General features: G+C 35.6%; 2 protein-coding genes across 2 annotated transcripts; one reads left to right on the forward strand and one right to left on the reverse strand.

The window, feature by feature from the left end:
• The first annotated feature begins 8,438 nt into the window (after positions 1 to 8,438).
• LOC128220468 (uncharacterized) lies at positions 8,439 to 20,699 on the forward strand. The gene is made up of 6 exons (XM_052928873.1): positions 8,439 to 8,581; positions 9,282 to 9,341; positions 9,597 to 9,687; positions 12,126 to 12,178; positions 12,522 to 12,578; positions 19,697 to 20,699. The coding sequence occupies exons 1-6, from the start codon at positions 8,539 to 8,541 to the stop codon at positions 19,804 to 19,806; spliced, it is 414 nt and encodes a 137-aa protein (XP_052784833.1). The 5' UTR covers positions 8,439 to 8,538; the 3' UTR covers positions 19,807 to 20,699.
• Positions 20,700 to 23,824: 3,125 nt separating this feature from the next.
• Positions 23,825 to 25,522, reverse strand: LOC128219303 (transcription factor HES-4-A-like). Its single transcript, XM_052927114.1, has 3 exons — positions 25,436 to 25,522; positions 24,496 to 24,591; positions 23,825 to 24,169 (listed from the first exon to the last, which is right to left on the reverse strand). The coding sequence occupies exons 1-3, from the start codon at positions 25,520 to 25,522 to the stop codon at positions 23,825 to 23,827; spliced, it is 528 nt and encodes a 175-aa protein (XP_052783074.1).
• Positions 25,523 to 27,571: the final 2,049 nt, after the last annotated feature.

Consider the following 27,571-nt stretch of genomic DNA (forward strand, 5'->3'; position numbering starts at 1 on the left):
GCATGATCGTTATTGAAGTGCTCTAATGGTTAACATACACAACTCACTCCATGCATGATCTTAATTGAAGTGCTCTTATGGTTTACATAAACGACTCACTCCATGCATGATCTTAATAGAAGTGCTCTAACGGTTAACATACACGGCTCACCCCATGCATGATCGTAATTGAAGTGCTCTAAAAGTTCACATACACGACTCACCCAATGCATGATCGTTATTGAAGTGCTCTAGCGGTTAACATACAAGACTCACTCCATGCATGTTTTAATTAAAGTGCTCTAACGGTTTACATACACGACTCACCCAATGCATGATCTTAATTGAAGTGCTCTAACGGTTCACTTACACAACTCACCCCATGCATGATCGTTATTGAAGTGCTCTAACGGTGAACATACACGACTCACCCCATGCATGATCGTTATTGAAGTGCTCTAACGGTTTACATACACGACTCACCCCATGCATGATCGTTATTGAAGTGCTCTAACGGTTTACATACACGACTCACCCCATGCATGATCGTTATTGAAGTGCTCTAATGGTTTACATACACGACTCACTCCATGCATGATCGTTATTGAAGTGCTCTAACGGTTTACATACACGACTCCTCCGTGCATGACAGTTATTGAAATGCTCTAACGGTTTACATACACGACTCACCCCATGCATGATCGTTATTGAAGTGCTCTAACGGTTTACATACTAGACTCATCCCATGCATGATCGTTATTAAAGTGCTCTAACGGTTTACATACACGACTCGCTCCATGCATGATCGTTATTGAAGTGCTCTAACGGTTTACATACACGACTCACCCCATGCATGATCGTTATTGAAGTGCTCTAACGGTTTACATACACGACTCACCCCATGCATGATCGTTATTGAAGTGCTCTAACGGTTTACATACACGACTCACCCCATGCATGATTGTTATTGAAGTGCTCTTATGGTTTACATACACGATTCACCCCATGCAATATCGTTATTGAAGTGCTCTAACGGTTTACATACTAGACTCACCCCATGCATGATCGTTATTAAAGTGCTCTAACGGTTTACATACACGACTCACTCCATGCATAATCTTTATTGAAGTGCTCTAACGGTTTACATACAAGACTCACTCCATGCATGATCGTTATTGAAGTGCTCTAACGGTTTACATACACGACTCACCCCATGCATGATCATTATTGAAGTGCTCTAACGGTTTACATACACGATTCAACCCATGCATGATCGTTATTAAAGTGCTGTTACAGTTTACATACTAGACTCACCCCATGGATGATCGTTATTTAAGTGCTCTAATGGTTAACATACACAACTCACTCTATGCATGATCTTAATTGAAGTGCTATTATGGTTTACATACACGACTCACTCCATGCATGATCTTAATTGAAGTGCTCTAACGGTTTACATACACGACTCACTCCATGCATGATCTTAATTGAAATGCTCTAACGGTTCACATACACGACTCACCCAATGCATCATCGTTTTTAAAAGCTCTAACGGTTAACATACACGACTCACTCCATGCATGTTTAAATTAAAGTGCTCTAACGGTTTACATACACGACTCACCCAATGCATGATCTTAATTGAAGTGCTCTAACGGTTCACTTACACAACTCACCCCATGCATGATCGTTATTGAAGTGCTCTAACGGTGAACATACACGACTCACCCCGTGCATGATCGCTATTGATGTGCTCTAACGGTTTACATACACGACTCACCCCATGCATGACCGTTATTGAAGTGCTCTAACGGTTTACATACGCGACTCACCCCATGCATGATCGTTATTGAAGTGCTCTAATGGTTTACATACACGACTCACTCAATGCATGACCATTATTGAAGTGCTCTAACGGTTTACATACACGACTCCTCCGTGCATGACAATTATTGAAGAGCTCTAACGGTTTACATACACGACTCACCCCATGCAATATCGTTACTGAAGTGCTCTAACGGTTTACATACACGACTCAACCCATGCATGATTGTTATTAAAGTGCTCTTATGGTTTACATAAACGACTTACCCCATGCATGATCGTTATTGAAGTGTTCTAACGGTTTACATACTAGAATCACCCCATGCATGATCGTTATTGAAGTGCTCTAACGGTTTACATACACGACTCAACCCTTGCATGATCGTTATTAAAGTGCTTTAACGGTTTACATACACGACTCACTCCATGCATGATCGTTATTGAAGTGCTCTAACGGTTTACATACAATACTCACTCCATGCATGATCGTTATTGAAGTGCTCTAACGGTTTACATACACGACTCCACCATGCATGATCGTTATTGAAGTGCTCTAACGGTTTACATACACGACTCACTACATGCAGGATCGTTATTGAAGTGCTCTAACGGTTTACATACACGACTCACTACATGCATGATCGTTATTGAAGAGCTCTAACGGTTTACATACACAACTCACTCCATGCATAATCTTAATTAAAGTGCTCTTATGGTTTACATACACGACTCACTCCATGCATGATCTTAATAGAAGTATTCTTATGGTTTACATTCACAACTCACTCCATGCATGATCTTAATTGAAGTGCTCTTATGGTTTACATACACTACTCACCCCATGCATGATCGTTATTGAAGTGCTCTAACGGTTTACATACACGACTCACCCCATGCATGATCGTTATTGAAGTGCTCTAACGGTTTACATACACGACTCACTCCATGCATGATCGTTATTGAAGTGCTCTAACGGTTTACATACACGACTCACTCCATGCATGATCGTTATTGAAGTGCTCTAACGGTTTACATACAAGACTCCTCCATGCATGATCGTTATTGAAGTGCTCTAACGGTTTACATACACGACTTATCACATGCAGGATCGTTATTGAAGTGCTCTAACGGTTTACATACACGACTCACTCAGTGCATGATCTGAATTGAAGTGCTCTTATGGTTTACATACACGACTCACTCCATGCATGATCGTTATTGAAGTGCTCTAACGGTTTACATACACGACTCACTCCATGCATGATCGTTATTGAAGTGCTCTTACGGTTTACATACACGACTCACTCCATGCATGATCGTTATTGAAGTGCTCTAACGGTTTACATACAAGACTCACTCCATGCATGATCGTTATTGAAGTGCTCTAACGGTTTACATACACGACTCTTCCATGCATGATCGTTATTGAAGTGCTCTAACGGTTTACATACACGACTCACTCCATGCAGGATCGTTATTGAAGTGCTCTAACGGTTTATATACACGACTCACCCCATGCATGATCGTTATTGAAGTGCTCTAACGGTTAACATTCACAACTCAACCCATGCATGATCGTTATTAAAGTGCTGTTACAGTTTACATACACGACTCACTCCATGCATGATAGTTATTGAAGTGCTCTAATGGTTAACATACACGACTCACTCCATGCATGATCTTAATTGAAGTGCTCTTATGGTTTACATAAACGACTCATTCCATGCATGATCTTAATAGAAGTGCTCTAACGTTTAACATACATGGCTTACCCCATGCATGATCTTAATTGAATTGCTCTAAAAGTTCACATACACGACTCATCCAATGCATGATCGTTATTGAAGTGCTCTAACGGTTAACATACACGACTCACTCCATGCATGTTTTAATTAAAGTGCTCTAACGGTTTACATACACGACTCACCCAATGCATGATCTTAATTGAAGTGCTCTAACGGTTCACATACACGACTCACCCCATGCATGATCGTTATTGAAGTGCTCTAACGGTGAACATACACGACTCACCCCGTGCATGATCGTTATTGAAGTGCTCTATCGGTTTACATACACGACTCACCCCATGCATGATCGTTATTGAAGTGCTCTAACGGTTTACATACACGACTCACCCCATGCATGATCGTTATTGAAGTGCTCTCATGGTAAACATACAAGACTCACTCCATGCAAGATCGTTATTGAAGTGCTCTAACGGTTTACATACACGACTCCTCCGTGCATGACCGTTATTGAAGTGCTCTAACGGTTTACATACACGACTCACCCAATGCATGATCGTTATTGAAGTGCTCTAACGGTTTACATACACGACTCACCCCATGCATGATTGTTATTGAAGTGCTCTTATGGTTTACATACACGACTCACCCCATGCATGATCGTTATTGAAGTGCTCTAACGGTTTACATACTAGAATCATCCCATGCATGATCGTTATTGAAGTGCTCTAACGGTTTACATACACGACTCACCCCATGCATGATCGTTATTAAAGTGCTTTAACGGTTTACATACACGACTCACTCCATGCATGATCGTTATTGAAGTGCTCTAACGGTTTACATACAAGACTCACTCCATGCATGATCGTTATTGAAGTGCTCTAACGGTTCACATACACGACTCACCCCATGCATGATCGTTATTGAAGTGCTCTAACGGTTTACATACACGACTCACCCCATGCATGATCGTTATTGAAGTGCTCTTATGGTTTACATACACGACTCACCCCATGCATGATCGTTATTGAAGTGCTCTAACGGTTTACATACACGACTCACCCCATGCATGATCGTTATTGAAGTGCTCTAACGGTTTACATACACGACTCACTCAATGCATGATCGTTATTGAAGTGCTCTAACGGTTTACAAACAAGACTCACTCCATGCAGGATCGTTATTGAAGTGCTCTAACGGTTTACATACACGACTCCTCCATGCATGATCGTTATTGAAGTGCTCTAACGGTTTACATACACGACTCACTCAATGCAGGATCGTTATTGAAGTGCTCTAACGGTTAACATACACGACTCACCCCATGCATGATCTTAATTGAATTGTTATAACGGTTTAAATACACGTCTCATTCCATGCACGATCTTAATTTAAGTGCTCTAACGGTTTTCAAACACGACTCACACCATGCATTATCTTAATTTAAGTACTCTAACGGTTTCAATACACGAATCACCCCATGCATGATTTTAATTGAACTGCTCTAACGGTTTACATACACGACTCACTCCATGCATGATCTTAATTTAAGTGCTCTAACGCTTTCCATACACGACTCGCCCCATTCATTATCTTAATTGAAGTGCTCTAACGGTTATCATGTAGGACTTTCCCCATGCATGATCTTAATTGAAATGCTCTAACGGCTTACATACACGACTCGCCAATTGCATGATTTTAATTGAAGTGCTCTAATGGTTTGCATGCCCGACTCTCCCCATGCATGATGTTAAGTCAAGTGTTCTAACGGTACACGCGCCCGAATCCTCTATGCATGAGGCTAAGTCAAGTGTTATAATGGTACACGTGCCCGACTCCTCCATGCGTGATGTTAAGTCAAGCATTATAATGCTACACGTGCCCGACTCCTCCATGCATGAGGTGAAGTCAAGTATTCTAATGACACACGTGCCCAACTCCTTCATGCATCATTTTAAGTCAAGTCTTCTGATGGTACACGTGCCCAACTCCTCCATGCATGAGGCTAAGTCAAGTGTTCTAATGGTACAAGGCCCAACTCTTCCATGCATGAGGTTAAGTCAAGTGTTCTTATGGTACACGGGCACGACTCCTCCATGCATGATGTCAAGTCAAGTGTTATAATGGTACACGTGCCCGACTCCTCCATGCTTGATGTTAAGTCAAGTGTTCGAAAGGTACACGTGCCCAACTCCTCCATGCTTGATGTTAAGTCATGTGTTCTAATGGTACATGTGCCCGACTCCTCCATGTATGAGGTTAAGTCAAGTGTTATAATGGTACACGTGTCCGACTCCTCCATGCTTGATGTTAAGTCAAGTGTTCGAAAGGTACATGTGCCCGACTCCTCCATGTATGAGGTTAAGTCAAGTGTTCTAATGGTACACGTGCTCGACTCCTCCATGCATGAGGTTAAGTCAAGTGTTCTAATGGTACACGTGCCCGACTCCTCCATGTATGAGGTTAAGTCATCTATTTCCATTTACTATTTTTGATGCTAATTACAGTAATTAGCAATGTAAATAAATTGGACGCATACAAAGTTTTTCGGCTGACTGAAATGGAATTGAAGTAGATAACAAATGTAAATGATGTAACACTAACAGTAAGCTACGTTATTTAATCATGACTTTGTGTATTTGAAATAGAAACTGTGAAATGTAAGATTGTTTGATCACTGTGATAGAATCACACTTCAAATATGTCATGTCGGGTCGTACCTTTTGTCGAATGATGTCCGCGATAAGGAGTTCACGGCGTTCACGCTCAACTAGGGACTTGTTTACCTACAAAAGTCACACAATGGAATGAGAAATACATGTAGGTATATAATTTCATATTATGTAAACAGTCATTATGTTAATTCTTGCCGGGTGTCGTCGTTTGACTTGTGGCTTTTGTTCGACGAGCTTAAAAAATTATCATATTTAAAAAATAGATGGGATATTTAGGCGGCTATAGCTCGCGGTGATTTATTTTCTTCATTCTTAGAAACTTTGAAGGTTTTTAAAAGAAATGATGAATATTTTTCTTTCATTTTATCATTCATTTTTATTTATGTTGATTTAACTTACACACCATTCAATGTACCTTATTAAAACTTATTCATGTTATTTTGATTACGTTTAAAAGTAAACTATGAGCTGTCTCTTGTTTGGATTAACTTAGAATTTATTGAATCAAATTTGCAAAGACGGTTGCGGTATCTTCATAGCAAATAGCATACTTAAGTTAATAAAGTGAGGAACACATATGATGCTATTCAGCACACTATTGATATAAGTGAAATTAAGCTTTTCTGTTCTGTTCATGTATTTAAAAAGACAAAGCAAAACATTAACTATAAAGAATAAAAAGAAAAAAGACACTAAATAACTAACCTTTCTCTGATACGAAGCAGCTTCTCGTGGAGAATCTCTCATGTCAGCCATAATGAACAAAATATGTTCTCCGTTCTTGCAAAATGTAAGGTTTTAAAGAGTCGGCTCCTTGTATCGTGATAATAATTCTAAAGAGTTTATGTCTGACGGTTAAGGGAGTTTTACGGATACATATAGCATGGGATACACGTGTAATTTTTCACGAGTTTGTAATCATCACTTTACGTGGACATCCTTAATTGACGCGTGATTTGATAATTTTGTTATATTATCATTTTAAATATTCAATCACAAACTTCCTTCAACATACTAAAAGATGTATTTGGTAGCCCTGTGTCAGCCCGCTCGTTCGACATTTAATTATCGTTTTAGAAGAAACAAACCATTGTGTTCATTTCTGGCTTTTAAGACCCTCTTGTGCCATGATTACGAACAGTCTCATGTTTGAGTTTAGACTCAAGTGGCAAAACTGCAAATCGTCATTTTTTTTATAATAATTTGAATGGTGCATTGCGCGATATTGGTTTATGACTCCTTCGGATGTGTCATCTCTGACGGTCAAATCTGTCCATCGTTTAAAACCTGCGAGAGGACATTGAAAGAAATATACTTAAGATTACCACATTTATTGTTTGAACCAGTTTTAGGGATTTTCATAAGTTAATATGCTTTATTGTTTATAATTTGGCAATTATCCCGTAATTTTTACTTTTTTATATATCAAAAATGTATTGCAAGAAATGGAACTTGATTGGATATTTTAAATATTAAAATATATATTTGATAACCCTATGTTAGATTGAACAATTAATTGTGTCAACATCAATATGCCACCATCCACAGCTCCACCCGCAAAGAGCACTCCTAACCCAGTTTAGCCGCGATTTAACATAAAACTATTTACATTACGATGCATACAATTGAAAATATGTGCGTCTTAAACTTATTGTTTAAAATAAATATAATGTACGAAAACCTTCGTAACAAGCCACACAGTTCGTCTGGGCGAAAGTTCGGAATTTTGCCGGAGATGGCTGAGTTGTTACGATTTTTGAAATCTATTTTTAGAAACTCACGGAAATGACCGACATTGTAAGCGTATTGTAGGCGTATGGCTACGTGGTATTCTTCCTGATTCTTGCTGGGATTTGTTATTCATGTTTACGATTAAAAAAACTAAGCCAGCAAAGAAAGTAAGCAAGTAAGCTACAAATGTATAAAGACAGTACGACTTAAAAGATAGCTGAAACACAATTAAAATGGAGAGAAAAAAGTAAACTTTCACCAAGCTCGCGATGCAGATGCTCGGATAACTAATTCATGATGCAATGAGACGAAAGTACAAGTAAGAAAGCAGGATGAACCAGTCAGAACGCAATATGTATCTTTTGCTTCAATGTCCTTCCATATAAACGCACATGCATGTTATCAGCTCATGATATCGTTATCTCATTGCGACATCATATGATATTGCTGACATCACGTAAATATAGCTTTTTGGAAAATCGTTATTTATTTTCCTATTTAACATTTACTCAATCGTGTAAATTGCTTGTTAAAATATAGTCTTTAATCTATTGAGGTTGGATTTAAGCTGTTTTTCAACCATGGAAAAACATTCCAAACGAGGTGACCTTTCTAATCGTACTAGTAAGTATGTTATTGTACTGATGCAGATTTTCTATATATGGATCTGATTTAATAACAACGTAAGAAAAACAAGAATACAAAGGAACGCAAGTATTTCAACACAATTAAAAGAATGATATTTGGATACATATATGCTTTAACTTGATTCATGAAAACCACGAATATTTTTACAACAACTAGGGATCCCACACACACTGGGCATCACACAAAACTGGGTATTTTACTATTATAACATGAATACTGATATTAATTTACTTATCATTTAATTATATGTGGGAGTATGTTTATTATTTGTCAAAGATAATGTCTATTTCATATCTAAACGTTAGTCAAATTTGATTCATTTTCTAAAACCTGCCGGGTTTTAACACACATCTGTTTATAGCATGGGCTTTGCAATGAACATTGAAGAAAAATTAAATAATACAAGCTACTTTTATGAACTCTCACTCGCTCATTGTGAGGATGTTTTGTGGTTGGTATGGCAAATTGAAATACCAAGGTAAAAATCTAAAACCATATGTAATCGTTCGATCTTCTAAATCCCTGGTCAAAATTTATATTCTAAAGTTGAGGGCTACGGTCCAAGGGATTGCCCTCCCTTACGTCAAATCCCGGAACCACTCCCGAGTGCTTTGTTTATTTTCATATTTTTCCGCACCCACTGAAAGTTTTTTTGTAACTGTTTTTTATCATCAAGGTCGTTCCGATAACGAAGGGAAATCTGCGTTAGGGCACGAGAGGGGCAAGAAAAGAAAAGGTAGGTAACAGTTTAATCCAGAATGTGTTTAAAAAACAGACCCAAAAGTAATTCTTATCAGCTTGTTGATGGCCTACACACGAACTGACTTAAATAAGTATGTTAACTAAAAACATCCTTTCATCATGCACATTGTGCTGAATTATCCACGTGTTATTGCTATTTGTATTCAGATCTGTAATGATAAAACAACCGATTTGCATGGAGTTGAGAGGACATCAGACATATCATGTTAGTCAAGGTTATATTTTTCAGGGTCCGACGTATCCGCTGAAGTCCCGAAGAGATCTCGGTCGGGTGCTCAGCCTGGTCCTTCTGCAAAGAACGGAAATGAAAAGGCCACACGGTATACATAAAAGCTAAATGTGTTTTGATAGTAGCTTATATCGAGAAGTTTCAAATAGTGAAACACAAATGCATACTTGAAGCAGTGGCGAAGGGCGAAGGCAAATACAGCTGACCGAGGACAAATAACTGGGCCAATATGAAATCACCTAACTAAGAAGAATTTCTTAATTTACTATTACCGTTTTTGCTAAAAACATTCTTATAACTTACCTTTAGTTCACATTGAAGCCGTATTTTTCCCTTATTAATACATGGTGTCTGCTTTTCTAGACTGGACTTTGCTGATTTTGACATGCATCCTTATAGTGACATTGCACATACTTATGAATAAAGCACTGTACATTGTAAGAAAGCATGTCTTTTCGTCTTAATTTTGTAAATCGTTTGCCAACACGTCAAATGTTTCACCTTCGTCGTCCATTTTGTCGGCGTACATAATCATAATAGTCGTAAAATCCACGAACGGGTTAAATACAACTGTAATATCAAACCGTACAAAGTGGTTCAATCGTTCAATAGGTTCAAGTATGCCAAATAGGTTTATACGAAGCACCAAATTTTCAACAGTCGGAAATGAAAAACAAAATGGCTACCTTTAAAATTAATTTCCAGCTTATTTCTCATATTAGGTGAGTTTCGACAGCCAATGAAAATGGCTCATTTCTCAAATCCTATATTAAGCGAGTTTTGTAGCCAATCAAAGCGGATGAAACTCATATTAGGCGAGTTTTGTCAATATTGGCCGAGTTTGGTCGATATAGAGCGAGTTCTGGCATATATTGTCTTCAATTGTCTTGTATTGATACGGCAATTGTCTCTGTATCTCGTCAAATACGTAATAGTTGATTAATAATGAAATTTAATACAATTCTCAGGAAAACTACTTACTTTTTCGGCATGTATATAAACCAGACTTAATCATGTTTTTGACACTACTCATGAAAGCCAAATAAACTTTATATAGATATATACACATTTAGACAATATATGTTTAAGTTTTATCGGAGCAAACACGTGGGAAAAAGTTATAATTTTATCATGAACCCATCTAAACGCGTATACATTTTGTCTGAAAGTTGAAATATAGTTTTTAACCTAGTCGTATTAGGTTATTAACAGTTCAGCAACCACGGAAAACAAATTGGCTTAAAGAGATGACCGCTAGTAACGCTATAAGGTTTGTTTTATTTACTGATGCAGATTTTTTTGGATGTCCTTATCAGTTTGAAGGTTTCAGTTTTAAACAAGGATTATGCCCATTTGGGTACCAGTGTACATAATAAGGTACAAAGGCTTAAACACAAAGGCACATGAGACGAAAACAATTCGGAGACATGTTTGCATCAAAATGGTTCGTGAAAAACCATAATAATCTTGCAACAAAAAGGATTAAAGAACCATATGCGTTTAGACAATGTACACTTTTAAAAAGTATAACATTAATACCGTGATAAACTTATTATACTAAATTCTGTATGGGATATATGTTTGTTAAAATGGTGTTTTGTGATATAAGTGTTCAAGATGATCGAGCTATACTTTATTTTGGCTTCTTTTATAAGGACACCTATGGACTATGGTGCCATTCAATATACAACTTAAGTTTATCTGAATATAAAGCTACATCGTTCATATATTCAATATATATACGACTTATAACGAATACCGGTCCAGGTTACAATCCATGAAAACGGACCCGAAAATGATTCATTTTAGCCAATTGATGGCTGACAATCGAACTGAACTGATTTAATACATATAAATAAAACCCATCAACGAAAACTCATTCCACCGTGCACATTGTGATAAGTGTTTCAAGATTGCATTTCTTTTCGTGTTAAGTGAAGTAAAATAAAAACTATCTGATGTTCATGGACTGTTAAATTAAGCAGTTCTTCAGCATGTTTCAGACGACAACAAACATTTCGTGCTAGTCAACGTTCACATTTTTTTAGGGACCAAACAATCTGATGTTGCTTGGAGAGAGAAAAGTTAAAAAGTATACATTAGAGCTGACAGTGTTTTAATAGTAATTAAGTATGTAAAACTAATGCAAGCATGAAACAAAAGCACATTAATAAAGATATACATATACTGTTATTTTTCCAAAACATCCTCTATCTTTTCAGGAATGACCTGCTTTACCTAAATCATAAAAACTCTTACATTAATGTATGACAAAATTATATATTAATATATTTATATGCCTTATTTTAGTCAACAACAGTATTTGTCGACGTCAGTTCAAATATGATCATAAACCCTTATAACGTACAAAAATCTTATCAACTAATGCTACAGAAAATTCCTTGAGACAATACATCAATTTTGCTTTTTGGGAAAATCCTTATTTGTATAAAAATGCATGCATCTCTTCAGTCGTGAACATTGGATGGTTGAAATGTAGTGTTTGACTAAGTCATATTGTGTTTTCAGCAGTGCAGCAACCACTCGAGGCATAAATACTCCACGCAAAGCCCCATTTACGTGTAAGTATTTCATTTTACTGATGCAAACTCTGTTGGACAAAATTGTAGTCTTAAATTTAAACAGAATCTGGTAAATCAAGAACTCGGCTCATATGGGCATCAATAAGAGTACAGCAACGCATGAACACAAAGGAACAGTTAAAAGAAAGATATTCGGACACATCTTGTGAACATACATTGATTAACCATTAAATAATATTAAGGTTATTTCGTGGGAGTGTGATGTATTGGGGGCAAACAATATCAAATATATCTTACTGAATATTTTAATACGTCTGCAATCAAATCTTGGAACCGCTCATACTGATTTGTTTAATATTAGATTATTTTCCGACTGTTTCAGATAAAGATGATACCATTAAGGACGGGGGTGGTAGCACCAAGACAGAACACCACAGGGGTAGAAACAATTAGAACAAAAAATACTATTTATAGATCGTGATTTTGTTAGTGTACCGAGTTAAGTTGTAAAACAATTAAACCAAAATAATGTGATCTAGTGGTATCAGCGCTCGTTTATTAAACATAGTACTAAGTGTTTATTGCGTACGAAGTTCGTACGAAGTATCTCTGACTGTATTACAGTTTGTTGTTTTTTTCTGAAAAAGCACTGTTTTTGTAGATATACGCAATTTCTACGAAAGCTTTTAGGGTGTCTTAAGAATTTCGTGAATAAATGGCCGCCGCTAAAGCTAAACAATGTTAAGTGGTGATCTTTACTTTGCTTTGGAGTATTTTAACTAAACCAACTGCAAATTTTACGACAGACGGCGATTCTGTGGCATCTTCTATCGGTGAGTAAATAAACATTTCGTTACAATGCTGTTTTCACTGAATACTAAGGGGTCGCAACCTCTCCCGATCTGTCAAATGTTTTAACAAAAAACAAAATGCTATTATTTCGATGCATTTCATGAGATACTTGTGATTCCAATGCTGGAATCTGAGTCTGAAATACTATCAAAACATCTTACTCAGGTTTTGTGCTTTTTTACATTTTTTAAGTGAAACAAACGAGCTGTGGTAATTTCCATCTTAAGATACCAATTTACAAAGGTTTATTTGGGGTTTTATCTTTCCTTAAGATATCTGCATAACCCGTATATTCGTCCTAGAAAGTGGCTTTTACCTTCTACAGCAAGCATGCTTCTTGCATGAAACCCCGCTTTTGGCTCCCGCTGTCCCGTTGTCATGGCTCTCTTGGACTTATCAACAAGGTAGGTACCAGTAACGGACGATACCATACTCGTCCGTTTTATTATTATACCCCCACAAACGAAGTTTGAGGGGGTATATAGGAGTGAGCTTGTCGGTCGGTCGGTCGGTCGGTCTGTCGGTCTGTCGGTCGGTCTGTCGGTCGGTCTGTCGGTTTTCATGGTTTCCGGACGATAACTCATGAAAGGCTAGACAGATTTGAATTTTTTTTGGTACACAAGTGTAACATCAGAAGATACAGGTCAAGTTTGATATTGGGGCTGGTGGGGCCAAGGTCAAGGTCATTGTTACTAAAAATAGAAAAACGGTTTCCGGACGATAACTCATGAAAGGCTTGACAGATTTGAACAATTTTTGGTACACAGGTGTAACATCAGAAGATACAGATCAAGTTCGATATTGGGGCTGGTGGGGCCAAGGTCAAGGTCACTGTTACTAAAAATAGAAAAACGGTTTCCGGACGATAACTCATGAAAGGCTAGACAGATTTGAACAATTTTTGGTACACAAATGAAACATCAGAAGATACAGGTCAAGTTCGATATTGGGGCTGGTGGGGCCAAGGTCAAGGTCATTGTTACTAAAAATAGAAAAACGGTTTCCGGACGATAACTCATGAAAGGCTTGACAGATTTGAACAATTTTTGGTACACAGGTGTAACATCAGAAGATACAGGTCAAGTTCGATATTGGGGCTGGTGGGGCCAAGGTCAAGGTCACTGTTACTAAAAATAGAAAAACGGTTTCCGGACGATAACTCATGAAAGGCTAGACAGATTTGAACAATTTTTGGTACATAGGTGTAACATCAAAAGATACAGGTCAAGTTCGATATTTGGGCTGGTGGGGCCAAGGTCAAGGTCATTGTTACTAAAAATAGAAAAACGGGTCCCGGACGATAACTCATGAAAGGCTTGACAGATTTGAACAATTTTTGGTACACAGGTGTAACATCAGAAGATACAGTTTGGTACACAGGTGTAACATCAGAAGATATAGGTCATGTTTGATATTGGGGCTGGTGGGCCGAAGGTCAAGGTCACTGTTACTAAAAATAGAAAAACGGTTTCCAGACGATAACTCATGAAAGGCTTGACAGATTTGAACAATTTTTGGTACACAGGTGTAACATCAGAAGATACAGGTCAAGTTCGATATTGGGGCTGGTGGGGCCAAGGTAAAGGTCACTGTTACTAAAAATAGAAAAACGGTTTCCGGACGATAAATCATGAAAGGCTTGACAGATTTGAATAATTTTTGGTACACAGGTGTAACATCAGAAGACACAGGTCAAGTTCGATATTGAGGCTGGTGGGGCCAAGGTCAAGGTCACTGTTACTAAAAATAGAAAAACGGTTTCCGGACGATAACTCATGAAAGGCTAGACAGATTTGAACAATTTTTGGTACACAGGTGTAACATCAGAAGATACAGGTCAAGTTCGATATTGGGGCTGGTTATGATGGGGGTGACCAGATTAAGATTGTGGTTGGAATGACTAGGATTCTTTAAAGGAGAACTGGCCGGACTTATCTGAGGCTAAGACAATACCTCACAGCTACAGACGTTTATACCAATTTTACAAAAAAAGTGGCTCTGTGAAAAAATATGTGAATGTTAAAATGATTTCGTTTTAAATGTTTACTTAAAATTTTATTTCATCATTGTTTCCTTTTTGCTCTTGAATAATAACTTATGATTTTGGTTTCAGTGACCCGTGGCCATCTTACAAATAATTCAGAACCTAGATTGAAAGCTGCAGAAAGAGACATGCCATTCTCTACAAAATTCATCTAAACCTTGTTTGATCGTATTACTTGAGGCAACCACAGATTTTTCAAGGACAGAATTCACAAAACTGTGTATGCCAACATCATATATTCAAGGACTATGCTTGAGTTAAACCGCCTTCAGCAGAAAATGTTTCAGTTTAATCTTGCAGCGATCTAAGCAATCTTTAACATCATTTCAACTTTGTGAATAGTTTTAACTTGATTTTTTTGGCTTCGCAGAAATCATACGAAGTCTATTAGAATTGACATTTATTTCGGCTCTATACAGGAAGAAAAGACCATCTTTATACTTGCTTGATATATCATACGAAGAAGGGATAAATATTTCAAAACCAACCAGCACTGGTATGTCATTCAAGAACTCAGCTACTCGCTCCATTGTTTAGTAGAAACGTCTGTGTCAATGTTATTTTTTGTGCATGATGAGGCGTTTCCTTAAGCTCACCTGAACCCTCTAAATTTAGTGTACATGATGACCATTTGTAGCATGTTTTTCTTTACTTTTTATAAATTATTTTCGTTTATTTCTTCCCTGGAACCATTTGACTAATTATATCTCCTTCATAAATTGAAAAATTTGTTTTTTGTCAAGTTGTATGTCCGTCTGTCTGTCACAAATTGTGGCCGCAGCGTATTTCTTGAACCGCTCGAATTATTTGAAATCACTCGCAAAAAATGTTCAAGAAATTGAGAGGATGTGCAGAGCGCATGTTACAACCAGCTTGGTTCTATGTCAAAGTTAACAGGTCAATAGTTGTATAACTAAATTTCGTGTCCGCTCTATATCTCTTGAACATCTTGAAGGATTTGATATTTCTTGCCACATGGTAACCATTTTGAGAAAATGTGCAGAGGGGAGACAACAGTTTTTGATTACAAAAACAACCGAAATAAAGTAGTACTTAACACTCAAATATTTAATGAGAATCTGCACTTTTAAAGGTGTCTTTATAGTTTTAAGAGATAATATATAGTTCCAACATTTCATCTGGTCCACTACTGTTTTATGTTTGCAACATGTTTTTTTTTTAAATCTTTATTTAAATTGAGTAATATATCATGACTTTTATAAACAAACACCAAACAGCAACTGGCAGATATACTTTTGAGCAGAATTTTGTGAATTCAAGCCTTAGGTCATTCCATTTTTCAATGTTTTTTTCGGAAAATGTTTTTTTTGTCACATTCAAAGATAAATGTTAACAATAAAGCTCAAACTTGAATATTATCATCTTTTTGTGCATATTTCAAAATGAAAGGATTTTTTTCTTTGATGTTTGACACTAAAACGTGAACGAGACCTTTAAGCTAATGTTCTATGACAATTTTGTGTTTGTCTATTGGTATTTGTTTATTTAAAATATTTGTCAAACTAACTTAATATGAATAAAATGTTTGAAATATTTCATTTGTTTTTATTTTTAAACAATTTGCATAGGTCATGAGTGCATTTTTTAATACAATAGTTATGTGAAAAACTACAGAAACAAGCTCAGTAGTCAAAAGTTTTAACATGAACCCTGTTTTATTGAACACGCTAAAGACATAGAACACAAAAACAAAAAAACAAAAAACAAACAAGAGCCTTGCAATATCTCAATTTTAAAATGCCTGTATACATAGTTGAACAATGCAGTATATGCATTGTTAAATACAACTTGGAGAAAAAGGTTGCATTTATCAGCATTTATACATACTAGAATGTTGTGTGTAATATAAAAAAAACTATATTACATGCATCTCATTATTTCAAAAACATTTCGTATTATTAATAAAAGAAAAACGGATTCTTAACAATTTTATATAACTAATTTTTAACCAAAATTCATTTTATGTTAATTTAAAGTTATTCTTTAATTATCTAATTGTTTTTCGGATATCTATAAATTAAAATAACAAACAATTCTAATAATTTATTTCATATGACAAAAAATGAATTTATTTTTACATCATGATCAGTCATAGAGCTAGAGTGAGTGTAGTCTAGTATAAAAGGCGTTTGTCTGACTTCCTCCTGCTAAGGAGGGAATGGGTTTGATCCCTAAGTGGGAAAATGAGTTTACAGGTCAGTTGATGTATCTTGCTCGCGGGCAAAGAAGTACTATGTATAATGGGCACCTGTAAAGTAAAAGACGCATATATGTATTTACTTTTCTCCTTCAAAGAGAAATTTATTTGTAAACAAAAAAGAAAAAGTCGTCCATTTTGTTCAATTGCTATTTCTAATAATATTTGTAAATTTTATATAAGCTTACTCACTTTATAATTTAAATACTGTGTCAAACTTCAAATTAAAATTAAATGCCTGCACCGATCAGTGATATTTTGTATTAATTAGGATTAACATCTATTGGTAAAAATCGGTAGATGGCGAGAAGCAATAGCCATTACTTATATCCTATTTTTATACATTATTTAATGGCAATTTAATTTGTTATTTCGAACACGTTTTATTATGGTATGCATAGTATATGCAATAGTTCAAATAATGATTTGCTGAGCTTTATAGTGATACCAAAAGCTTTTCAAGATTCGCAAGATTGAATCTCAGATGAATGTTAGAGTTTATCTTTCGAAAGATTGCCTGAAATGAAAAGAACTTATAATTAATAATATCACAAGTATACACATAGAACATACCTCATTACATTACTTGTATATGTATATGTCATTGATCAATAGTAAACCAAGGCTACTGTAGAGGCAATTAACATTAGCCGTACTGATTTAGTAATGAAAAGAGGCATTTGCCTAGTATATAGAATAATTAATTACAACATATTTTAGTGTGTTTAAATATTTCTGAGAAAAAATCGAATAATATGTACTTTCTAAAACATTTTCTTTTACCCAGATTTGCTCAATTTATCAACGAACGTAATAATACCGACAAGTATGCGTATTATTTTAACCTGTTAACGCAATAATATACACAGTAAATGTCTTATTAAGAAAATTGTTGACAATTATCATGATGTGTCATAACATTGAAGTGCATTGAAACACAGAAAAGGCTGTTAAAATGTATTTTTCGAATAGCAAAGAAGATCAACCCACAAGACATTGATTAATTAAGGGTACTCACATCTACGGTTTGCTTACATTTCGTCGGTTTCCATCTCCTTTTAAAGATTGATTACGTACGTGTTCGATCGAAATACTGCACAAACGCGTTAAATTAAAGGTCGCAGAAATCTTCGAACGTAAGTTCGTATGACGTGATCGTAGATTTAGGGTCTAGTTCGTACAATTTTTAATAAAACTGGCCCATGCTGTTCGCCTTTCACCAAATCATGTGAACTTATACCTCACTTAATATCGAGCTAAAAAAATAAATGTATAAACTCAAGAACATTAATAAAATGAAAACTTCAGGGACGACCCCAGAAGTTAAAAAGAACAAGCATATTGTGTTACAAGATTCAAGGTTTTATTGTTATTTGTAGTTAGCGGTATCGTGAAACAATGTGAGTTTTAGGGACTATAAATTAAAGCAGGTTTTAAAATAAATCATGTTTTCGATGACGCCACTCATATCACAGGGTGAGGAATCAGGTGTCTTAAAGTGTTCTCACATGGTCACAAAGGGTCACAACCGATGTAAACAAACAATTTAGTAACGTTGATTTCTGAATAACATTTTGACAGAAATGATTTGAAAATATATGTCTAAGCCTATAATAGATTATGCTATTTTGTGCTTCTACGCGTGTGACATATTTTAGATTTGCTTGTATTTTAATGATTTAAAATGGCAATGTTCACATTTAAGTATAAAACTTTCCTTTTGAATAAACATTTAAACACTTGAAAATACTTGAAATCCGAGTGAATATATTCTAAAATATCAAAACGTTATATTCATTAGTATATTTCTCAATTATTGTAATATGTGTTGGGTGTTTGTTTATAAGTGCTTGATATTCGCCGAAATTATACATGTGTTTAACTTGGTTTATTATTCAATAATGCTTCATATGATTTATTTTTATCCTTTTTGCTATTTGAATGATAGTATACATACGTGGATTGTGTACCTTTGTCTAACATGATGAATTATTTATTCATACTTTAGATGACTTGTTGTTTATCGTTTTTAATGATATTTGAATAATAGTATCTGTACAAGTGTGAATTGTGTAATGCTGTATGTCATTATGTTTTGTTTAAGAATGCTATATTGAAAATATTATGTTTTATAGTTGACACTGTATTTAAGCCATAATGTGTTACATTCTTCTTCTTCTTCTTCTTCTTCTTCTTCTTCTTCTTCTTCTTCTTCTTCTTCCTATTATTATGATTATTATTATTATTATTATTATTATTATTATTATTATTATTATTATTTTATTTTTTTATTTATTTAAATGATGTAAGCCTCAAACTTAACTTGACGTCACTTAATTCTTTGTTTACATCGGTTGTGATTCGTGGTGAACAATGTCAGAACCCCTTTAAATCACTTACCTCCTCAACCTTTATCAAGTAAGTCAAAGTTCCCATTTTTCAGGGACCCACACATCTGATGCGCGTCCGGTTAAACCCAGGTCTGTTGTCGATGATGACATACTGGTTGGGGAAGACCTTCCCGAACCAAATTTACGCAGGGATCGACACTAACTATATTTGCCTAAGATCCTGACCGGACACCACTAGTTAAAAAGTTAAAATCAAAAGACAATTTGACTTTGTTTTCTTCTAAATTATATGTGTAAGTAAGGGCTAAACGCGGTCTTTTTCCTGCTTTACAAGAAATTTATATAACCTATGGTGTAAAAGGTCGCTTGGGTTCTTTTGTTAGTATTTATAAATTGTGTCATATTAAGCATAACAAATTTCACAAAATGTGTCCTACTGATATGGAGGAAATATAACAACTACGAATGATGTGTTTGAAAACATAGAATACGCAACAGGCTTAACTTAAAATTAAATTTGATTAAAAATAAATAAAAATGAAAATAATTTAGATATAATTAAAATTACCAAATCAAGCAAATTTAATAAAATTAGAATTATATTTAAAATTTAAGTAAAATTATAATAAATATTCAATGGTATTTAAATCAAAATTTAATTGAAATCGTCTCTCGTTCCATAATATAACATAGTCAGTTATTGCTATGACAATTGGCATGCTCTTAATTTGGTTAGTTCTTTCTCGAATGTATCTTGATTCCTATAACCTGATCAAGAAATCCTCTTTTTTATTTTAATTGGGTGATATGATTTACATGTAAGAAGCGCCAACTTTGCAATGGTAATACAATTTCGTTCACAAACATCTGCGTGAGCATATTCGAGTATGTAATTGACCACTCAAGGGCAAATTACACCAATTCGGAAGTGAGTTCTCATTGTTGCGTGTTTGTTTATATATCTTTTATTGATACATGGCAGATTATATCGTAACTATAATTTTATATACAGATTTTGTTACAATTTAGCTTTTTAATTAACTAGGAATTACTCTTTATAATAAGTTGAGAACTGTTTTGAAAAGTGTTATTATAATAACAACACAATGTTTTGTATTGTCTTGAAATATTTTTAATTGCTACTTTCTTGAATTTTGTTGATAACAATTATAAATTATGATTTACCATGTAAACAGAAGAATTGCTAAAGCATAATTTTGATTTTCTATGTATCATGTTTGTGAGTGTTTAAATAAATATTTTCCCCGGTTAAACTTACAGTTGTATATTTCGGTTGTAGTTATGTTTTTTTATACAATATGCGGGACCTCATTGAACGACGATACACACAATACAGTTTGCATGTTTTGGTAAATGCACCAACATTTTGGATGCTTGAGAGGTTAAAATCTAGTGTAGCCAAAACTAATTTTATCCAATGTATAAATAATTAATTACAAATGATTAGAATCTAGATCAAATACATCAAAGAAGACGGTAAACAAAGCCAACGGTGTGCACCATATTACGTCATTTTGTAAATAATTTTCAAATCAAATGTGTTTTTCGATTGTGCCAACTGAACTTCACATGTTTGTTGGCTTCATATCTAACTTCCAGACAAGTTATGGTGTCCCGTCACGATACATGACTCGAAGGCTCTGGCCCAATGGGAGTTGATATGTCATCGGCCAACCTGGGGCACCGCAAGTGTCGAACGCTGCTTACTGTTTGGTTATTCCTTCAAGTCTGTATAAAAATAAGTACTTTCGCCTGAAGCAAGTTTATTCATATGCGTTAAGGTGTAAAGAAATATCATATTAATCAGTAATAGGTATGCTTTTGTGCAAAATAATCAGGAATTGAGCTATATCAGACATTTCGTTTCTTACTTAGCTCATACATGTTGACATATTTGATATTTTATATGTTTTGTGTTGTTGACGATGAACAGGTCGGAAATAAACTCTCTGTCTATATGTCTGTCATCTGTCGGCTTTTATGTTTTTGGTTGGTAATACAACTGAACTAAAGATACTGATGAAAACGGCCCAATCTTGCTAAAAGACTAAAGGCAAGGTGAATAATAGGATATGATTTTACGGCTTTAAAATGATTCCAATAGTTGTTGGATGCAACATTTCATGATGTAAATGAGAATGTTCGAGAAAAGAAAAGCTGATGGAAATTTAATTCAAATATGTGTTAATGTCGTAATAGATAGGCAATAAATGCATTGCAAATACGTTGCCTGAGACCTACCTATGTTTATATGTGTTATATAACCCTTTGAATGGTTGAAACAAAAATGTTCCATCTGTTTTCACCCTTCGATTCGGTATTACAAGGAATTACTAATGAAAAGGCGGGCTCTTACCTCCTCCATATAATCCATACAATCATGTACAGATCACATTCATTTTATTTAAATAACTCACAGCCTGAGACACACATTAAGCCTGTTCTGGTGACACTTGGTTAGTGTAAACGTATTAACATTTTAAACATCCTAACACTATATTAACTTCAACTTTACCGAATTTTGTAGAACCCATGAATTCAAGTCTTTTATAGGCTAAGAAATATTTTCATATATTTTCTGTCAAAAATGTTTTTTGTTTTTTTTATAAATTAACGTCACCTAATTGTTTGTTAACATCGGTTGTGACCTGTGGTGACTCATGTGACGTGATTTCTCACCGTGATAATAATTTGTGTTCACATGCTTCGAACAACATATTACTACGGATAAGATTTTAAAGGGGTATGTCAATACAAACTGAGACAGTTTTCGGAAATGATTCACAATAGTGGTATTTCTTCAGTTTTGATAACTTAAAAATAATCAATTGAAGTCGAGTTTATCGGAATATCAGTAATAATGTTTCAATAATTTCACAACCTTTGGCAAATGTGCTTAAATAAACACACATTAATCAACAAAACATAAATATTTCTGAGCATGAACATATAAATTGAACATTAAAATATCCTGCCATATTATAAACTACCATTGTCTTATGCATGAGTTATATTCTCTCTCAATAACGATTTCTATTACTAACATGTATGTTTAAACGAAAGTTCAATTACATTTAACTCCTTTTTTCGTGGAGAGGGAAAGTGTTACACATATGTGTATTTTGAATTGGGTATTCGACGTTGAATTTTCTAGATTCATTTTTTTTTTCAACTTAAGAATGCATTTATCAGGTTATATGTTTATAATGTTCGATTTATTCAATGTATAAAAGTTTTAGAATAAACTTTACGAATATAAGGGAAAGATCTTAAGGATTCTCTATGTTCTGCTACAGTCTTGTTTATATATATATATATAATGGCAAACTTTCTCTGATCTAAGAAGAAGAGTGAACATGTTTCACCTAGGCTGTTTTTAAGTAATTCTGTCAGGTTATCATATCTATCTTTTGTTGGTGTTGTTGCTGGAAATAAAAAATTGCTCATCTTGTGCAGTCAGAATTGCATACGGTTTCCATTGTGTGGACATTAAAACATACCATGTTCAGTAAAGATATTGTGTGAACGTTTGGACTTTGGATATTGTTCCATTTTAGGTTTTTAAACTTTAGCATAAATTATTTGAAAATTATTTTGTAAAGCTGCTTGTAAATATTATTGTTGTTGTTACATACAGAAGGGAACTTAAAATAAGAAGCAAATCTACTTGGCAATTTATTTTTACTGACTGCAAATCATATACATGGACGTATCAAGATATTTTTTATAATGCAGGAGCCATGCTACTTATGTTCATGCTTTTATTTTTACTACTATAACAATTCTTTAACAAAATCCAATGACATGTTTTATGTATGTATGTATTAACTATAGAAAAAGCAACATTCTACCACGGGCGCCATACGTTGTCTTTGGACAATTCACTGGCTGCATAATCGTTACTTTGGTCGAATGAATAACAACCGTCTGGCCACAATGATTTACATCGGTTTTGTGATTCACTGTCAGCGGACACGTCGAAATTTGTAAATCCAGAATTACTGCTCTCGGAACTAAATCTGGAAATGTTGGATGTATGTAAAGTGACGTCATCGTGGCCTTTTGACATCCGCGAGATTGGCGAACATTCTCGAGTTCTCGGAGAGTAATGTGATTTGACTCGTTAATCCACTCAACCGTTCGTCCGTTTTTTCTCGGAGTTGACATAAAAATGCCTTAGGGGACTGGTCTTGATGACTTCATGTATAGGGCTCTCGATTCTTTATCTGCGGAATCCGATTCTCGACTTTCTCAATCCATCCTTCAACAGCCTCACTGCTATTCAGCTTCAGCGCATATACGCTCCTCAAATATCCACTCACACTGGTCGCAACAGCCGGACCACAAGCGCCGTTTGCAGCTATGTATGTGACCGCCTCACGTGCGCAATCCGGGAAAGCATTCTGGTAAGAGGCTGTGCATGAGGCGGCATCTGTGGCTTCGGTAGCGACGCGGACCCCACTCTGATGATGCTGGAGCATCTTGAGATGGAACACGGTGAGCTCCAGGATGTCCGCCTTGTCCACACGTGTCATTGGTGACACCTGAAATAGCATTTCTAATCAATTTATGTATATCTACATCAAAGTAAAATATCAAATTTTCATGACAAGGTTTTAATATATGTCATCTTATTTCCACCGAGTATCCTTATTTTAAGATTATGGTTATCTTAATTAGCAATGCAAATAAAAAGGACGCATACAATGTCGTTTGGCTGACTGAACTGAAATTTTAATGGCTTAACTGATGTAAATTAGGAAAGCTGCATTAATTACAATATTGTGTATTTGTACTATAAACTGTTCGATATAAGGTTGATTAATCACTTTGTTAGTATTACATTTAAATATGTCATGTTGGGGCGTACCTGTTGTCGAATTGTGTCCGCGATAAGGAGCTTGAGACGATCAATACTCGCTTTCATCCTCTCACGGCGTTGACGCTCAACTAGAGGCTTGCGTACCTACAAGGGACACAAAATGAGATGAGAAATACATATAGATATATAATTAAAATCGTTTAAAAAATATATTTGCCATTGGCCAACTATAAACAAATTTAACATTCTTATGAGCTCAAAAAAAAATCTATTTATAATATTTCAAAAATCCTATTTTTTTGCAAAACAAATTAGAATATCATTAAAACAACGTTCAAAAAATTAAAACTTAAAATTTAAAACCTAATATAAAACCTTAATTATAATAACCTTGTAGTGCATTTACTAAGGTACTTAATGCAGATATGTTTTTCCAAAAAAAAGGTTCGGGATGTCGGAAAGAATATTCGCCATGCGCCAGAATTGGAGGTTACTGACGATGACTTTAAGTCTGGCTATCTGATCTGAAAGCCTTATTGTCTGACCCAGCATTCAGCAAAAGCAACCCGCTTGCAAACGACGCAATAGACCAGTTGCAACAGGTACATATTCACAAATATATACTTTTACTTTGGATATTTAACGGCATCATGTATTGTCCGTGAGGTCGTTGAAACTAGTGAATAGTAGTTCGTGCTATGGTAAGTGAGCAGGCAGATTAATGTTCCTATTTGTGCCAAGGTAAGTGAGCAGGCAGATTGATGCTCCCATTCGTGTCAAAGTGATGCTCCCATTCGTGCCATGGTAAGTGAGCAGGCAGATTAATGCCCCCATTCGTGCCAAGGTAAGTGAGAAGGCAGATTGATGTTCTCATTCGTCCTTGGTAAGTGAGTAGGCGGTTTAATGCTCCCATTCTTGCCATGGTAAGTGAGCGGGCAGATTGATGCTCCCATTTATGCCATGATTAGTGCCCCCCCCCCCCCCCTACGTGCCATGGTAAATAAGCAGGCATATTGATGCTCCCATTCGTAACATTGTAAGTGAGCAGGCAGTTTGATGCTCCCATTCGTGCCATGGTAAATAAGCAGGCATATTGATGCTCCCATTCGTAACATTGTATGTGAGCAGGCAGATTGATGCTTCCATTTGTACCATTGTAAGTGAGCAGGCATATTGATGCTCCCATTTGTACCATTGTAAGTGAGCAGGCATATTGATGCTCCCATTTGTATCATTGTAAGTAAGCAGGCAGATTGATGCTCCCATTCGTACCATGGCAAGTGAGCAGGCAGATTAATGCCCCCATCCGTTCCATGGTAAGTGAGCAGGCAGACTGATGCTCCTTTTTATGCCATGGTAAGTAAGCAGGCAGACTGATGCTCCTATTCGTGTCAAGGTAAGTGAGCAGTCGGATTGATGTTCCCATTCGTGCCATGGTAAGTGAGCAGGCAGATTGATGCTGCCATTCGTGCCATGGGAAGTTAGCAGGCAGATTCATGCTTCTATTGGTGCCATGGTCAGTCAGGCAGATTAATGCTCCTATTTGGAGGCTATCATGCGCGGCATGGTTAGATGCCAGGCTAATAGAGGCTTCCCCTCGTGTTACGGTAGGTAACCAGGATGTTCTATGCTTTTATTTATGTTATGGAAAGTTACATGGCACATCGAAGTATCCATCAGCGTCATGGTATATGACCAGGCGGATCAACAAACCTTTTCAAAATACGGCCGTCTTGCGGAGCACTGTCAAAACATTATTTTAGAAACAGGTTTGTTGAAATGTTTGATCAAACCTTATCAAACTTCGGTAATATTTTTAAGCAAAATGATGCCTTCTGACGTAGCATATATGACGTAAATTGTCACGTGGTGTACGCACACTGTATGCTATGCCATTGCCCATCCATTCGTTAGTGTGTCCGTCTGTGTTTATATTATCTGTTGATGACGCGTCTCATGCAACGTTCGGGAAGTGCTTAATGGATAATCTCCAGGAAAACTATGTTGTGCAGTTAAACATTGTGCACGTTTCTTTTTTGTTTTTGTTGCTTCTTTATCAGGCTTTGGTCATTGCTAATGAACTAAATTATAAGACATCATATCTAGTGAAGGTGTTTTTGATACATAGCTGTTGCAGTGGATAAATGTTTTATTTCACCTAAATATTTTTGAAATGCAGTTGTCACGTTTAAAATTACATGAGACATAAAACGGACCTACATTTATATTGGATTGCTTTTCCATCAAAATAATTAGCAAATGCTATTCAATCTTTATCAGAGCAAAAGTGCGTAACACGTATGTTATGTATATTAACAACATAGTTTTAAATGTTTTTGACAAGCCAAGTTACCGGCTTACTCGCGTGTCGTCGGGTCTGGTTCGGAAACACACGCTACATTTTATAAGAAATATAAAACAAACCCGTAACAAACGATCGTACAATCCTTATTGCAAATAAATCTTCATCATAAATCAAACGTTTGAAATGCAGGAATATTATCAATAAAGCAATAGGTAGTTCATTTTCCATTCAAATCATCATACTTGGAAAACATGATTTCTTAGCTGGTATGATGTCACCATTTATATGAAGGCAAATTTTGTTAAAGGTATATTGCTTATGGTTTGGTTCTTACTGAAGATCATCTTTTATTAATTCATTCATATTTCTTATATTTCCTTCCGGTTTTATATAGCCATTACATACGTTTCTGTAATTCACATGTGTAATATAGAATTGTTCTGTTTATGTCTGCAGAAAATATATCACTCTGTAATACTTTAATTGGCAATATTCAAGCAAATCATGTATTATATTAATGATTCTCCCTCCAGTCTTAACGGAAAAACGCCATTATTTGTCTTTATTACAGTCGTGAATATTTTTTAAATGCGGTCAGTACTTAATGTATTTAAAAAAGCTTTTCTCAACTATGACGTCATCTTACCGGATATGACTTCACAGCTAAAAATCTAGCATTATTTCTTTAGTGTTTTAAAGTCGACTATTCGAAAAATAAGGAGGCGATACTAATAGCCCCTGCGTCGGCATCATCTTTCGGTTAAACTTTTAGTGTAAGTCACATTTTCACTTATAACTCAAATAACTATCCTTCATCCG

This window comes from Mya arenaria, chromosome 15 (assembly GCF_026914265.1).
Source record: "Mya arenaria isolate MELC-2E11 chromosome 15, ASM2691426v1".
NCBI classification, from domain to species: domain Eukaryota; kingdom Metazoa; phylum Mollusca; class Bivalvia; order Myida; family Myidae; genus Mya; species Mya arenaria.